This window comes from Pimephales promelas, chromosome 13 (assembly GCF_988280905.1).
Source record: "Pimephales promelas chromosome 13, fPimPro1.hap1.1, whole genome shotgun sequence".
NCBI lineage: Eukaryota > Metazoa > Chordata > Actinopteri > Cypriniformes > Leuciscidae > Pimephales > Pimephales promelas.
The window spans coordinates 34,884,242-34,899,050 of record NC_142781.1 but is presented as its reverse complement, the minus strand read 5'-3'; the positions used below and the strand labels follow the sequence as shown (position 1 = coordinate 34,899,050).

At 35.2% G+C, this 14,809-nt stretch overlaps 1 protein-coding gene and 1 long non-coding RNA gene across 9 annotated transcripts in view; one reads left to right on the top strand and one right to left on the bottom strand.

Moving 5' to 3' along the window:
* Positions 1–14,809, bottom strand: part of phactr1 (phosphatase and actin regulator 1) — a 68,336-nt gene that overhangs the window by 45,430 nt on the left and 8,097 nt on the right. For 4 of the 8 annotated variants that reach the window (XM_039690075.2, XM_089118963.1, XM_089118961.1 and 1 more), the window contains exons 2-8: positions 7,073–7,237; positions 6,092–6,172; positions 4,336–4,434; positions 2,707–2,889; positions 1,938–2,163; positions 568–743; positions 335–491 (exon numbers count right to left, since the gene is read on the bottom strand). In XM_039690075.2, coding sequence (XP_039546009.2) covers positions 335–491; positions 568–743; positions 1,938–2,163; positions 2,707–2,889; positions 4,336–4,434; positions 6,092–6,172; positions 7,073–7,237 — 1,087 coding nt within the window. The remainder of the gene's footprint in view (positions 1–334; positions 492–567; positions 744–1,937; positions 2,164–2,706; positions 2,890–4,335; positions 4,435–6,091; positions 6,173–7,072; positions 7,238–14,809) is intronic. The other 4 variants (XM_039690076.2, XM_039690072.2, XM_089118962.1 and 1 more) reach the window with 2 other exon arrangements.
* Positions 11,099–13,523, top strand: LOC148976891 (uncharacterized). Its single transcript, XR_016146108.1, has 2 exons — positions 11,099–11,286; positions 12,624–13,523. It is a non-coding gene; the product is annotated as an uncharacterized LOC148976891 (long non-coding RNA).

Here is a 14,809-nt window from a genome sequence, read left to right as displayed (position 1 = left end):
ATATTTAAAAAAAAATATACTTCTCATTTTAGTATTAATACATTTTTGTCGAATTTAGACATTTTAATGTCTATGTAGATTTTATTCTTTTTTATATATATAATTTATAGTTTTATTAATTCGGTTGTGTGTTTTTGGCCTTTTTTTTTACTGTTTTTACCGATTTTTGTTTCAGCCTGTTATTTTAGTACATCAAGTTATGAGATAAATAATAAATACATGAGAAATGTAGGCATCTAGCTGAAATAAAGTATTTGTTTTTAAATATATTTTTTAAGATTTAATTGCAGGCACCAAAAGTGTAGTTGTGATGATGTGTGTGTGTGTCCCTCACCGGGTCAGTTTGGTGCCGATCTGCTGGCGGGACTCCAGCCGCTCCTGGTCGCTCATCATCGGGAGGATGTTTTTATCCTCCAGTTCCCTCTTCGACGGCCGATTGCTCAGTTTGATCGCCAGCGAATCTTTCCGTAAGACCCTTAAAGCCAGTGTACCTGTAACACACACACACAGATTTAGTTCACACAAACACACACACACATCACATGCAGTATCTTCCAGATCTCGTACTTGTAAACAGCGAGTCGTCGTCGTCATCCTCCTCTTCCTCGTCCTCTTCCTCATGCGTGCTGAAGGTGTGTGTGATGAGTGTGTGTGTGTTGACGGGAGTTTGGTGCATTGAATCTCTGTTCTCCTTTTCCTCTTCCGTCTCCATCAGGACAGATGGCACCGCCTGCAGTACAGAACTACACACACACACACACACACACACACGACAGGTGTGTATTTCAGGCATGTAAAGTTCAGACGGTAACTCATGAGAATAGTAAAATATTGAAAGTTTTTACATGTATTTACAGTTTTCTTGTGAATAAACAGTTAAAATCAAAGACTGCAGTGTTTTATAAAAGTAGACTAGTGTGATCTGAGAGTGTATGCATATGATGCAATTATGTGTCATTTTGATAAAGGATGAGTTTCAATTTAACACGATGTGAATGGTGTATTTCCCAGTGTTGTGTCATGCTTACTTGTGTGTAGAGTTTTGGCACAATGAGCAAAGTTTTTCAAAAAGGCAACGGGCAAAAACTGTTTATTCAAATATTATTAAAAAGTGATTTTGAAGGCATTTAACATAGCTGTGCTGGGAGTCGATTGTTTTATTTGAAAACCATACCAAATTGTGCAGGCATTAGTTTTGACTGTCATACAAAGAAATTATGAACACATGCGAAATATTAATAACTGATTATGTTATAGAGTATTGTCTGCACTACTGTTTTCTATGTTTTCTTATAGATGAAATTTATGGTCTTAATTTATGTATTAATAACAATATTTTTATTTATTTAATTAATAATAATTATTATTAATGGAAACCCAGTGCAGAAAAGAAAAAAAATTCTGTGTAGGGCTGTCAAGACAATAACATTTTTAATCGAATTAATTACACAAAGTGTCAAATATTGTCGCACATCAAATCTGGCAGAGAAATTGCCTCAAAAGTTCATTTTATTTGATTCAACAGAATATAGTGTCTAAAATATAACAATATTAACTGCTTATTTATTGAACTGTTGTATAAAATCACATCTGCACTCCTGTGATATTGCTCAACTATTTCATGATATAAATATGAGACAAAATCTCAAACAGGCATTTTTGCCCAGACATCTTGACCTTTAGGGTCATTCTACTGTATTCTACAGACTCTATCACGCAGTGAGTTGTTGCTCTGTATAAATGTAAGATGAACTATCCCCACGAGGGAAATTTATTAAAATAGAATTTTATTTTTGAAGTTTTTGGAGATAGAATATACAGTTTGTACGGTATAAAACCATTACGCCTATGGAGAGTCCCCACAAAGACAGCGAAACTGAGCATGCGAGTGTGTGTCTCATAGTTAGTGTGTGTGTGTGTTGAGTGCGAGTCCTCACCTCTCGAGTCTCTGCATGGTGAGCGCGAGAGTTTTGTTGAGCTCCTCTATGATGCGGCTGGGCGGGTGCAGAGACAGCGGCAGGGTGGCGAACTGCTGCGGGTGAGCGTGTGTGAGTGTGTGCGTGTGCGCGTGGGACGGCAGGCATTTGAGGGCAAACGAGGGCGCTGGCTCACATATCATCACTTTCTTTGGAGGGAGAGGCGGTGACAGTCTGGCAAGCGTCTCTGAAGAGAAGAAGAGACAGAGTTACGCTTTTCATGGTCTCTCGTGAATCCAGCGCTGAAGTGATTAAACTGCAGTTCCTCCACTGGCCACTAGAGGCCCATAGAGGTCCCATAGAGCCGCATGTTAAAATGCTCAACTTTACAGCAGAATAAAACATGTTCACTGTCTGGTGCAAAAAGTGGTTTTGGTCTAAATTGCTTATTTTATCCTTCATGACGACTGTGAGGGGGCTGAATTTTTTTATAATTCATCCGTGTAAATGATATTAAGCCTGAAAGTTGTTCATAATTAAGGGCATGGCCACTTAAGTGACAGATGGATTGCCGTTGATGTCACTGCTGGCCTTTGTCTGCTGTGTGTTAGCGTCACATGACCTCAGCTAATTCGCCTCGCTGCACATGTTTGTTTAACCGGGAGTGACTCGGCCAAGATGGCGACGGCCGGCTCCGCCCACTTCGGGCTTCAAAAATACTATGGGTGACGTCACACACACACACACACAACGTACGTCCATTTTTTATTACCGTCTATGGGCGTCTGACCTGTGAGATGGCTGGGTATTCTGCTGTATGGCTTTGGCGGTAAGGCTGGAGGCTGTTTCAGTGACGACGGCCTCAAGTGAGCGATGTCAGCACTGTCGCTAGGCAACGGCTTCACAGGGGGCGGGGCTTGAGATGAGAGACACGCCACAGTTTCTCCAGGCGACTGGACCTCTGAGAACGACACTAGACGAGAACGAGAGAATGGGACAATTTAAGTATTTCTAACAGCACAAATATATATTTATACAGGGGAGACTCGAAAAATTACTGAAAAATTTCAGTAATTCAACTTAAAAGGTGAAACTAATATTTTATATAGACTCATTACATGCAAAGTGAGATATTTCAAGCCTTTATATGTTATAATTGTGATGAATTTGGCTTGAAAACCTTTTCACAATATTCTAATTTTGACTTTGGGGTTTTCATAATCTGTAAGCCATAATCACCACAATTATTACAAACAAAGGCTTGAAATATCTCACTTTGCACGTAATGAGTCTATGTAAGACACCTTTTAAGTTGAATTACTGAAATAACTGAACTTTTACACCATATTCTCATTTTTCGAGTTTCACCTGTATTAAATCTATCATGTCTCTTGAAGGAGTAGTTCACTTAAACTAGAACATACAGTATAAATTATGAAGATATTTTGAAGAATGTCGGTAACCAAAAAGTTGGACCCCATTGACTTCCATGGTATTTGTTTTCCTACTATTGAAATTAATGGCTACGTCAACAGTTTGGTTACCGACATTCTTCAAAATATGAAGAGTTCAGATGCAAAAGCCTCTAAATGCCATTTGAAATTTTCTTCTAAAATGACCATTTTTATCAAACTTGTATATTTAAGTTCAGTAATTTCACTTAAATGAAAATTAATAGGTAACCTTCATTGCCATTTAAGTGAAATTACTGAACTTAAATATACAAGCTTGATAAAAATGATAATTTTAGAAGAAAATTTCAAATGGCACTTAGAGGCTTTTGCATCTGAACTCTTCATATCTTCTTTTGTGTTCAGCAGAAGAAATTCATACAGGTTTGACACAGCTTGATGATGATGATGATGACTTTTCATTTTTAAGTGTTTCATTTTTAAAAGTTTCACTTTTAAATTTTTTAAAACTATTCCTTTAAGGCTCATTCACATCAAGGATGATAACGATAAATATATCATTCTAAATATCATTCTAAATATAAAATAAACTGTGATAGATTTTATCTTTCAGGATTCTTTGATGAATAGAAAGTTCTAAAAACAGCATTTATTTGAAATAGAAATATTTTGGAACATTATAAAAAAGTGTACTGTTACTTTTAAGCAATTTAATGCATCCTTGCTGAATACTTCTTTTCAGCGATCCAAACTTTTCAACAACTTTTCTGACAGCAAAAACATCATGTCCGACACCAATCAGCATCTCATTAACATATAACCACCCTCATTTGCATATCATCAGCACACATTAAGCAATCCTACAGGTACAGCATCAGGAATTACCTTAAGAAAAAAAAGGTCCCCAAAGACCGAAGTATGGCTGTTTTTAGTGCAAGACACCTCGACTGAGATTACAGGAGGACTTCAGGGAAAGCTAGACTGGTGAAGAGTGGAGTGTGACGCACCTGCCGCTGTGACGCTGGTGTCAGCTGACTCTGGACCTGGACTGATGATCGTATGTCTGTCCAGCTCACTCACACACACGCCACCGCTGACCTCCTCTACTGACAGAGAGAAAGACAAGGCGCGTTTCCATTACAGATTTGCGCAAAACTCTTGCGTTGATAAAAAAAACTACTGTGAAATGACGGAGTTTCCAATAACCGTTGTTATTATACGACTAAAACGTCGTTTCTTCCTCTAACAATAATCCTCCCAAAAATCATGGCGATGGACATTGGTAGGTTTATATACACACTACCGGTCAAAAGTTTTAGAACGGTAAGATTTTGTATGTTTTTAAAAGAAGTCTCTTCTGCTCACCAAGGCTGCTTTATTTGATAAAAATACACACACACAAAAAAACCAGCAATATTGTGAAATATTATTACAATTTAAAACAGCGGTTTTCTATGTGAATATATAGTGAAGTGTGTGATGAAAGCTGAATTTATCATCATTACTGTTGCTGAATACACACATCAGTTTTCAGTGTCACATGATCCTTCAGAAATCATTCTAATATGCTGATTTTATGCTCAAAAAACATAAATTATTATTTTCAATGTTGAAAACAGTCATGTACCATTTTTTTCCCCAAAAAAATAGAAAGTTCAAAAGAACAGCATTTATTTAAAACATTATAAATGTCTTTACTGTAACTTTTGATCAATTTAACTCATCCTTGATGAATAAAAGTATTTTCTAATTTCTTTCCCCCAAAAATAAAAAATAAATTCTTACTGACCCCAAACTTTTGAATGGTAGTGATTAATGTTACAAAAGCTTTCCATTTCAGATCAATTCTGTTCTTTTGAACTTTCTATTCATCAAAGAATCCTGAAATAAACATGTAAAATACTGTTTTCAACATGGATAATAATCATAAATGTTTCTTGAGTATCATATTATAATAATTTCTGTAGGATCATGTGACACTGAAGACTGGAGTAATGATGCTGTAAAATAAATTCAGCTTTGATCACAGGAATAAATTACACTTCACTATATATTCACATAGAAAACCGCTGTTTTAAATTGTAATAATATTTCACAATATTACTGTTTTTTTTTTTGTTTTTTTTATATTTTTATCAAATAAAGCAGCCTTGGTGAGCAGAAGAGACTTCTTTTAAAAACATAAAAAATCTTACCGATCTAAAACTTTTGACCGGTAGTGTATATATCCCAGACACTGCACTGGACATTAATATTAATGGAAGGAGACGTGTTATCCAAGCATTAATGGCAGGAAAGACCCTTATATTTAAGAGCGGCTCATATGGGAATTCTGGGTGTTTCTCCCTCAAATCTGCTTCAAGCTCTTGATTGTGGCATTTCTTTGAGGTTTAGAATCCAGTATTCCTGTAATTCTTGTCTTTTATGAGTTTAATAGAGAACTCTGTCTCGTCTTCTGGCCAAACACACCGCATAATCTGCGTCAGGTGACTGTAAATGCGCAAAAACGGTTTCCATTGCAGTTTTGTGAAATATTTTTTCGAATTGCCTGAAAAACCACCTCATGCAAGCAAATTTTGCAATAATTTTGGCGGGTTTTTTTTGGCGTATTTTCAATTCACAATTTCAAGGGTCGGCTAATGGAAACGCGGCTAGTCACACTTATGGCCAGTAGATCAAAATCTCTGAAACTTCTAAAGCGTCGTGAACGTGATGTCACTGCCGATTACAGTGATTATGAGCGTGTGTGATGTAGACACGTACCTTTCTCATACACTTCCTTCAGCACGCCTCTCTTGATGAGCTCTTCTCGGCTCTGACGCGTCGACATCTTCCTCTCCAGCACTGCGAAGCATTCACAAAACCACTCTCACTAAAGTCTGAGCTCGGTAAGTAAGCCTCTTCTGCTCACCAACGCTGCGTTTATATGATCAAAAATACAGTAGAAATTGTGAAATATTGTCACAATTTAAAATAGCTGCTCTCTATGTGAATATATATATTTATTCCTGTGATCAAAGCTGAATTTTCAGCATCATTACTCCAGTCTTCAGTGTCACATGATTCTTTTCTTATTATTACCAATGTTGAATACAGTTGTGCTGCTTCATATTTTTGTGCAAATTGACTAGCATTCAAAATTATTAAGGAAAATTAAACTTGGATGCATTAAAGGTGCTGTATGTAACTTTTTCACTCCATTATATAAAAAAATACCATTATAAGTTTGCAGATATTGAGGAAACATGCTAAGTTCACATACTCGTTTCTCAGAAAAACACTTGTACAGACAGTTATTCGACTCTGAAATGTGTTTCCAGGCTGGAATGTGTGTTATTGGTTTGGTTTGTGATACTGCACGTTGCAAATTAGTCGATTTTCATTCCTGTTGTGTCTCAAACTGGCGACCCGTGAGAATCGAGTCTGCGGAGGCGGGAGAAACGACGATCTCTGATATTTTAATTTCGACTGCAGTACCTATTTCGACCACTAGTGGTCATTCTTACAGACTGCACCTTTAACATTTGTCAAAAGTGACAATAAAGACATTTATAATGTTACAAAAGATTGTGTTTTAAATAAATGCTGTTCTTTTGAACCTCAAAGAATCCTGAAAATTAAAATGTTTCACGGTTTTCACAAAAAAATAAGCAGCAAAATGTATTTTTAATCAAATAAATGCAGGTTGGTGAGCATAAGTGACATCTTTCAACAACAATATAAATCCTCAGGCAGAAGACGAACCTGCAGACGTCTGTTTGAACTTGTCGCTCTTTTTCTTCCTCCATTTCCAGGGTTTGAAGAGTCGCCCTAGACTGGCCAGTTTGCTCCGTCTGCGGATGGGCGGAGTGTGTGTCCCGGGAACCAGCGAATCCGAGCGCATCGCCGCCAGACGATCGGCACCCTCTGCTGAACACACACACACAAACACGCTTTTAAGGAGTGAGACACAAATATGAAAATCCTGCTGTAATTTGTTCCTGACCGTTTCACAGAGTCTCTACTGTAAAATGACTTTCACAAGCACTACTTTTTTGGTTTTCAAGGACTGAGATCTCACTTCTCAAACAATTTCTTTATTATCTTCAACTGATTTATTTCAGAACTGATTAAATCAAATGGATTTATTTCCTTGAATATATGATTGACCTGAAGAATGAAAGCTGTAACATATATTTAGATATTTATGAGTAATATCACACTCATAACCATGTGAAATGCCTCTACATCTGTATTAGACGTTCATTTTGTGTGAAAAGATTGTTTTACCAATACAATTAAACACTAATTCTACATATATTGTCTTTCAATAATTGAAGCACTTTTTAAATCTTTGTGGCTGTTTTCAAAAATTAAAATTCAAGAACTTTAAGCTTAAGCTTTGTACGAAACCTTTGTCAACACAACAACGTTTATGACACTTTTTAAGAGTAAAAATAACCACTTTCATTGCATGGAGAAAATAAATCTTGCATTTAACAAAGTAGAAACCTACAGAAGTTTAAAACAACACGAGGATGAGTAAATGAAGACAATTTTCAGTTTTGGGTGAATTATTTCCTTAATTAATAATCATTCCCTTAACAAGTCAATCTACAAACCAAATCTAGCAGGATTACACTAACAATTTCCAGAAGCTGCCATTAAAAAGTCAAGCTCATTAATCAAGTAAACGAGTCAAAAAGAATTTAGATGGTTTAGAAAGTAAAGAAAGTAAGTGAATAATTGCATAATAAACGTCACAGAGACCAAATACCTTTAGGATCAAGTAACTGGAAAAACTCATGCAACTATCTTCAGGATTTTCCCCTTCTTCCTAGTTTGTGTCACATGTACAGGATTACACTGGACCTTTTTTATTACTTTTTCCATTAGGTAACTCTAATAAAAGGAGATGCTTGTCTCACGTATAAATTATATAATGTATAATCGTGTATATAATTTTCATTCTGATGAATAGACCGTTCAAAAGTACAACATTTATTTGAAATAAAATCTTTTGTAACATTAAAATGTCTTTACTGTCATTTAATACATCCTTGCTGGATAAAAGCATTCATTTATTTTATTTCTCTCCCTTTTTTCAACATTTATCAAAAATAATCATAAATGTGTCTTGATCATCAGATCCGCGTGATTTGTGAAGGATCATGTGACACTGAAGACTGGAGTAATGATGCTGAAAACAGGAATAAATTACACTTTACTGTATATTCACATAGAAAACTGCCATTTTTAATTGTAATATTTAACAATATAAATTTTTGTTGTATTTTTAATCATAATTAATGCAGCGTTGGATGAGTACACAAGATTTTAAATATCTTACCGATCCAAAACTTTTGAACGGCAGTGTTATATATAAATATAAAATGTATAGTAGTTATATAAAAGATAAATTCGCAGACAAAAATGACCAGTGCACTAGAATCACTGGAAACTTCCTCTGGGAAAACGGGAAGATTTCTGGATGTTTTGTCCACCAGAGAGAAGAGGTAAAAGGAAAGAATGATGCTTGTTTTTCCTGCTGAACATTCACTTCAGACTCACATCGGAGCGATGGATGTACTGTAGGTCATCAAGCAGAACCAACGCAGAACACAAGAACACACACACACACAACCAAACAATAAACGTGGATTTGCCAAAAGTTCAATGCCAACATTTTAGTTTCCACTCAACAATCTCATGTTAGTGGCATAGTGTAAGAACATTAGAAATGATCAATACTGAGAATAAATATATATTACTGTATATACTACATAGTTAAATGGTGCACACTATAACAAAGCATCATCAGGGTAACATAATGCAATAAGCATGAAACCCTTGAACAAAGTACTTTACTTCTTACAAATAATTATATTTGTAATATAAAAAATGTAATTATACCTAATTCTTACATTTATTATATAAAATGCTTTCTTGTATTATATTTAATTATTTTGCATATATATATATTATAAAATGTATATTTATGTATTTAAAATGTGACTCATATTTTCTTCTTACTAAAAAAAACAACAACTAATAATGATATTTTACTGCAAAAGTACATGTGTTTTGTCTTGTTGAAAATAATTGTAATTTTTTTCGTCCAAAACCTATACAGTATTTTACAGTAAACTTCTATGGTAAATCCCTTATAATTTTCCACTGCGTATGGTAGGGCTGCACGATATTGGACAAAACTTAAATTGCGATGTTTCGTTTTTCTGCGATATAGCGATATAAAAACACTTTGATTTGAATATCTCTACTCGAAAAGATTTAATCATTCTAGAATAATAGGGGTGATTTTGTAAGGGAGTGATTCAGCATAGAAAATAATAAACAGATTACAAGCATAGATATACAATAGGTAAATACAAACATTTTCCAGGAAAATCTATCAGCATTCAGGTACAGAAATATGAAATTATAACTAATACAATTAATTGATTAATACAAAAGCCCTTTTATAATAATTCTAATAATAATAATTATTGATCAAATTTAAGAATTTGAAATAAAAGATAAAGCATGTATTTAATAAGTTTAGGGGGGTTTATAAAAGGTAAAAATAAATGTCCCTTTGGGTAAATATCACACACAAATATGTATATTTAAATATGTAAAAGCTGATAGCAGAGAATAGGCTAATGGTTCAGAAAAAAAAATACAACACAAACAAATCCTATTTTTTCAAGCACATTAATTAAGCAGTTGGCAAGCCTTAATGATGAGCCCGGTAATATATTGTTCTGTACACTATATTTTATTTGGACAGAAAATGTATTGTTATACAAACACACAACTAAACTAAACAGTATATAGTAAAGCCAGACCGATATATCGGCAGACCGATATTATCGGCCGATATTAGGCATTTTCCAAACTATCGGTATCGGCAGTTATAATGGCCGATAAATGAATATTTCAAAAATAAAATAAAAACGGACGAAACACGCTTGAACCATGTCATGAGTGTTGGAGTTGTATAGTTTGTCCACCAGAGGGCGCTTTACACCGTCCCTGTTGGCAACACCCGTTGAGTTGGTCACGATACATACATTGCTTGAATAACAATTAAAAGAACATCCCCATCAGTTCTCTTAACTCAAATAAGCAGGACAGAATTTGTGACAATCATGTCCAGTTTCAAATAAATAAATAAAATATCGGCCGATATATCGGAATATCAGATTTTAAAACCCAAAAATATTTGTATCGTATCGGCCTTCAAAATCCTTTATCGGTCGGGCTCTAATATATAGTGTGGTATTGGTATATAGTGGTGAGGTGTCTAAGACCCAACATCTACTTTAGTACTGGAGTGCCTCAGGGCTCAGTGCTGGGACCGCTTCTCTTCTCCATCTAATTTGTAGTACTTGGAATAAGCCAAAGTTATTACTGAGCATTTTTTTTGCTCAGTTATATAATAGACATGGTATTGCTTGTGTGTTTCAAAGATACTTGTAATAAATTTGATTTTGAAATAAACAAATAAAGTACACTTTAATATGATCACTATCACTAATCAGGCATGTAAAAAAAAGTATACTTTTTTGTATTTAAAATATTTTTTTTCAATAGTGCATTGCAAATATACTAACAAAAGTATATATTTGCTATCTTTAAATATATTAAAAGGGTATTTACATCATGCTTTTACCTATTTTTCCACATTTTAACACAGTTTAAAATAAGTGTACTTTAGTAGGCTATATTTTCTAAAAATATACATGAAGTGAAAATTCTATTTATTTTTTAAAAGCGTATTTATTGAGAAGCACCTGGCTGCAGCCTGCAGATCGGGGTGGGGCTACACCTGGGGCGGGGGTACACGTGTAGCCCCGCCCACAATGCTTCTCATTGGTTAGGGGCAAAGTGATGACGTCGATCGAGGTGGGGCCGCGCCGTAAACTCATGACGTCGCTTTCTAGCTTGCTTTCATTTCCGCTGTTCATCGCTGCATGGTGAGTACAGGCTACTCCTCTTTTTTTCCTCTGATTTTATTTACAAATTTTAATTCTGAAGTGGCGTTTAGTGAGATGATACAATGAAGTGGTATAACAATAAGATTGTGTAACTTTACTCACCATATCACACAAATAACTGGGGCAGCGTTTCCCAAAAGCATCGTAGGCCTGTGTGTGTGTGTGTGCGCGCGCGGGCGCATGTATAGACCATTTCACAAGATGTAAACAACACTGGTCCAGAAGCACTTCCTGTTTCAGTTTGTAACTGTTTTCTTTATTTCACATGTAAAGGAAACATCTTAAAGATGTTTGTTTAACTTTTTGATTCAGTTTTAAATGTTCTGTTGGTTGTATTTTATCCCAGCTTTTATGTAGTGTTAAAAAACTGAAACAGGAAGTGCTTCTGGACCAGTGTTGTTTACATCTTGTGAAATGGTCTATATTAGTGTGGTTTTGGTGGGATTAGGAGGATATTAGTGTTAAAAATGAACCAGAAGAAAAACATGATTTAACAGTTAAAAGTAACAATATACAAAGTTATATTGTAAGACTTTTTTTCTATAAATAAATTGATTAAATGTAAACTATTTTGTAATTAATAAGATTACATTTATTTAATTGAACATGTAAAACATATGCTTATTCTTATGCTCTATTCTTCATTCTCTTTGCTTATCCTTGGCATTGTCATCCTTATTTATATTCCTTGGGTACCACTTTTGCTATTTTACTTTATATATATTTTGGTGTTTGCTGATAATTATTCTCTAACACATAGTCTAGTCCTCCATCTCTCTCACCTATTTTTTGTTGTTGTTTACTTTATAAATCCAAGGTTTTAAGAGCCATTCCCCCCTGCAAAAATGTACACAACTGTGTTAAGCAAGAGGGGGGTATGAGCAGTAGTAGGTGCCCATTCTGTCAGTACACCAGCATCCCATATGGCCGATGTATTACCACATCAAAAATAATTTTCTATCCTATCCTAATCTATCTATTCATCTCTGTGTGCCTATCTATCTCTACCTATCTGTCATATCCATACATCTGTCTGTGCTTGATAAACTATATTGCCCACAAAACTTTTAGGATAGGCTTGCTCAAGCCAAATTAAAGTTTTTATTTAGAGTTTATATTCTTCATAAACAACTAAGTAGGTACTTAGGTACTACAGACAAAGCCAGTAACACTCAAGTGTATCTTGTCTAACATTTTCCTATATAATATGTTTAAAATGTATATAAAAAAAAGAAATTCCTTGTATGACTCTGTACTGATAATGCCATTCTTCAAAATGATTCAATATTGTTTGTTCTGTATTTTATCTAAATTAGGTGTTGTGGACTGGAGTGCAAGAGTTCCAGGTGCCCTCGTTGACTGTGCTTGCACTGTACTGAAATACCAGCCCATTCTCACCCCCAAGGCATCACCTAACTGACGCCTTGGGAAGCATTTGACCAGTGTTGTAGTCGAGTCCGAGTCGACACCGAGACCAGAGAGAGTCGAGTCCGAGTCGAGTCCGAGACCAGTGAGGGTTGATTACTTAATTTACATTTATTTACTTAGAGAAATCCTTTTATTTGTTTTTTACTGAATTTACTTAGAGTTTAAAAAATATGATCAGTTTAGGGTAAAAAGGCCACATAGGTGGTGTTAAAAGTAATTTTATTAAAATTTTTCATGTGCAGTTGCACACTAGAAAATCACCAATCACTGGGGATGTCAATCAATTTAAAGAAATATTTTATTAACATACATTAATAATCATGAAAAATATTTTGAATTGAACTCGAGTGGACTCGGGAATAATTCCGAGTCCTAAAAAAAAAATGTTCGAGTACGAGTCAATTCCGAGTCCAACTGGACACGAGTCCATGACAAGACCAAGACCATTAAAATATGGTCTCGAGACCGAGTCCGAGTCTCGAGTACTACAACACTGCATTTGACCATGCAATACACAAGGACTGCCCACTTAGGTGTGTAGGTGATGGCAGAAGGGGAGTCCTGCATGCATTTTCTTCCGTGAAGGAGGTTGAGGGCTAGTTTTTTCAATGATGGAGGGGAATTTCAGGCTGAGTAGATTGTGTGAGAGTGTACGTGTGTGAGAGTGAGTGTACGTGTGTGTGTACATGATGTGTGTGTGTGTGCATGTATTTGTGTGTAGGTGATTATCTGAATATCTCTTTACACAATTTTTCAAACTTGTTTTGAAATAAAAGTTATCACTGGTATGAGTTTGGTTTTTTTGAGTTTGCATGCATAATATGGTTTGCAGAGATTGACAATGTACTGTATGTAGTTATTTTAACTTCAAACTTTATTGGCATAAATGTTTTTTAATAACCTATATAATTCACATAGAACTATTACAGAGGAATGCTTAAAATAAGAAATATATTTTGGTGCCATTAATGTTTACAGTTATTTTGTTATTTACATGGTGAAGTGCTACAGAATGTGAAAAACTACAAAGATATTACACAATACTCTGTAATTCCTTATACGCTGGACTTGGATCAGTCATAGTTAAAACTATGGCTATGTGCTCTACTCCTTTTTGCTGCTTTCATTATTACTTTAGAGATTTTTAATACTTAATCATTTTATTAAAAGTATTATTTCAAATTTGCGCATGCGTTTTGAAGCATCGACATCAATACTGTACCACAACTCAAATACGATGCATGTGCTTTCAGCGTGGTATATATATATATACCACGCTGAAAGCACATGCATCGTATTATAAGTTATATATATATATATAAGTTTTTTTGTGCTATATATATATATATAGCACAAAAAAACTTATATATCACCTACATACATACAGAGAGAGAGAGAGAGAGAGGCTTCTTCATGAGCCACAGGGATTTGTAATGGGCTACAATGCAAATTCTCTCTTGAAGACAGTAAATAGAGACTGTGTTTTTAAACATTTACATTTGTGGATGAAAAATGTACCCAAGATAATTAAAGTGTTTAAAAATAATTTCTTAATTTTTGTCTTTTATTATAATTCCTAATGTTGTTATCTCTAGTGAAACTGGAGAGAGACTGGAGATAATGCTCAAGCCAATGATACATGTCACACCAGAATGTGTTGCTGTAAGAGCAGGAGAAAAACAAATGATCCGTGGTCTATAAGTTAATATACAGTTAGCTCTAAGTTAAATCTACGTGAGAGGTTTCAGCGCGATTTAGCGTGTGAGTTTTTCAACATTTCCTGTTTACAGTGCATGGCGTCGACGTCATTGCTGTGCCACTAACCAATGAGAAGCGTTTTGGGCGGGACTACACATGCAGCCCCGCCCTAGTGCGACCCCGCCTCGATCGACGTCATCACTTTGTCACTAACCAATGAGAATTGTTATGGGCGGAGCTACACGTGTAGCCCCGCCCCAGGTGTAGCCCCACCCCGATCTGCAGGCTGCAGCCAGGTGTACTTGTATTTATTTGCACAATTGCACTCAAAAATATATTTCAGGTATATTATTAATTGTGTGCTGAAAATGATCAT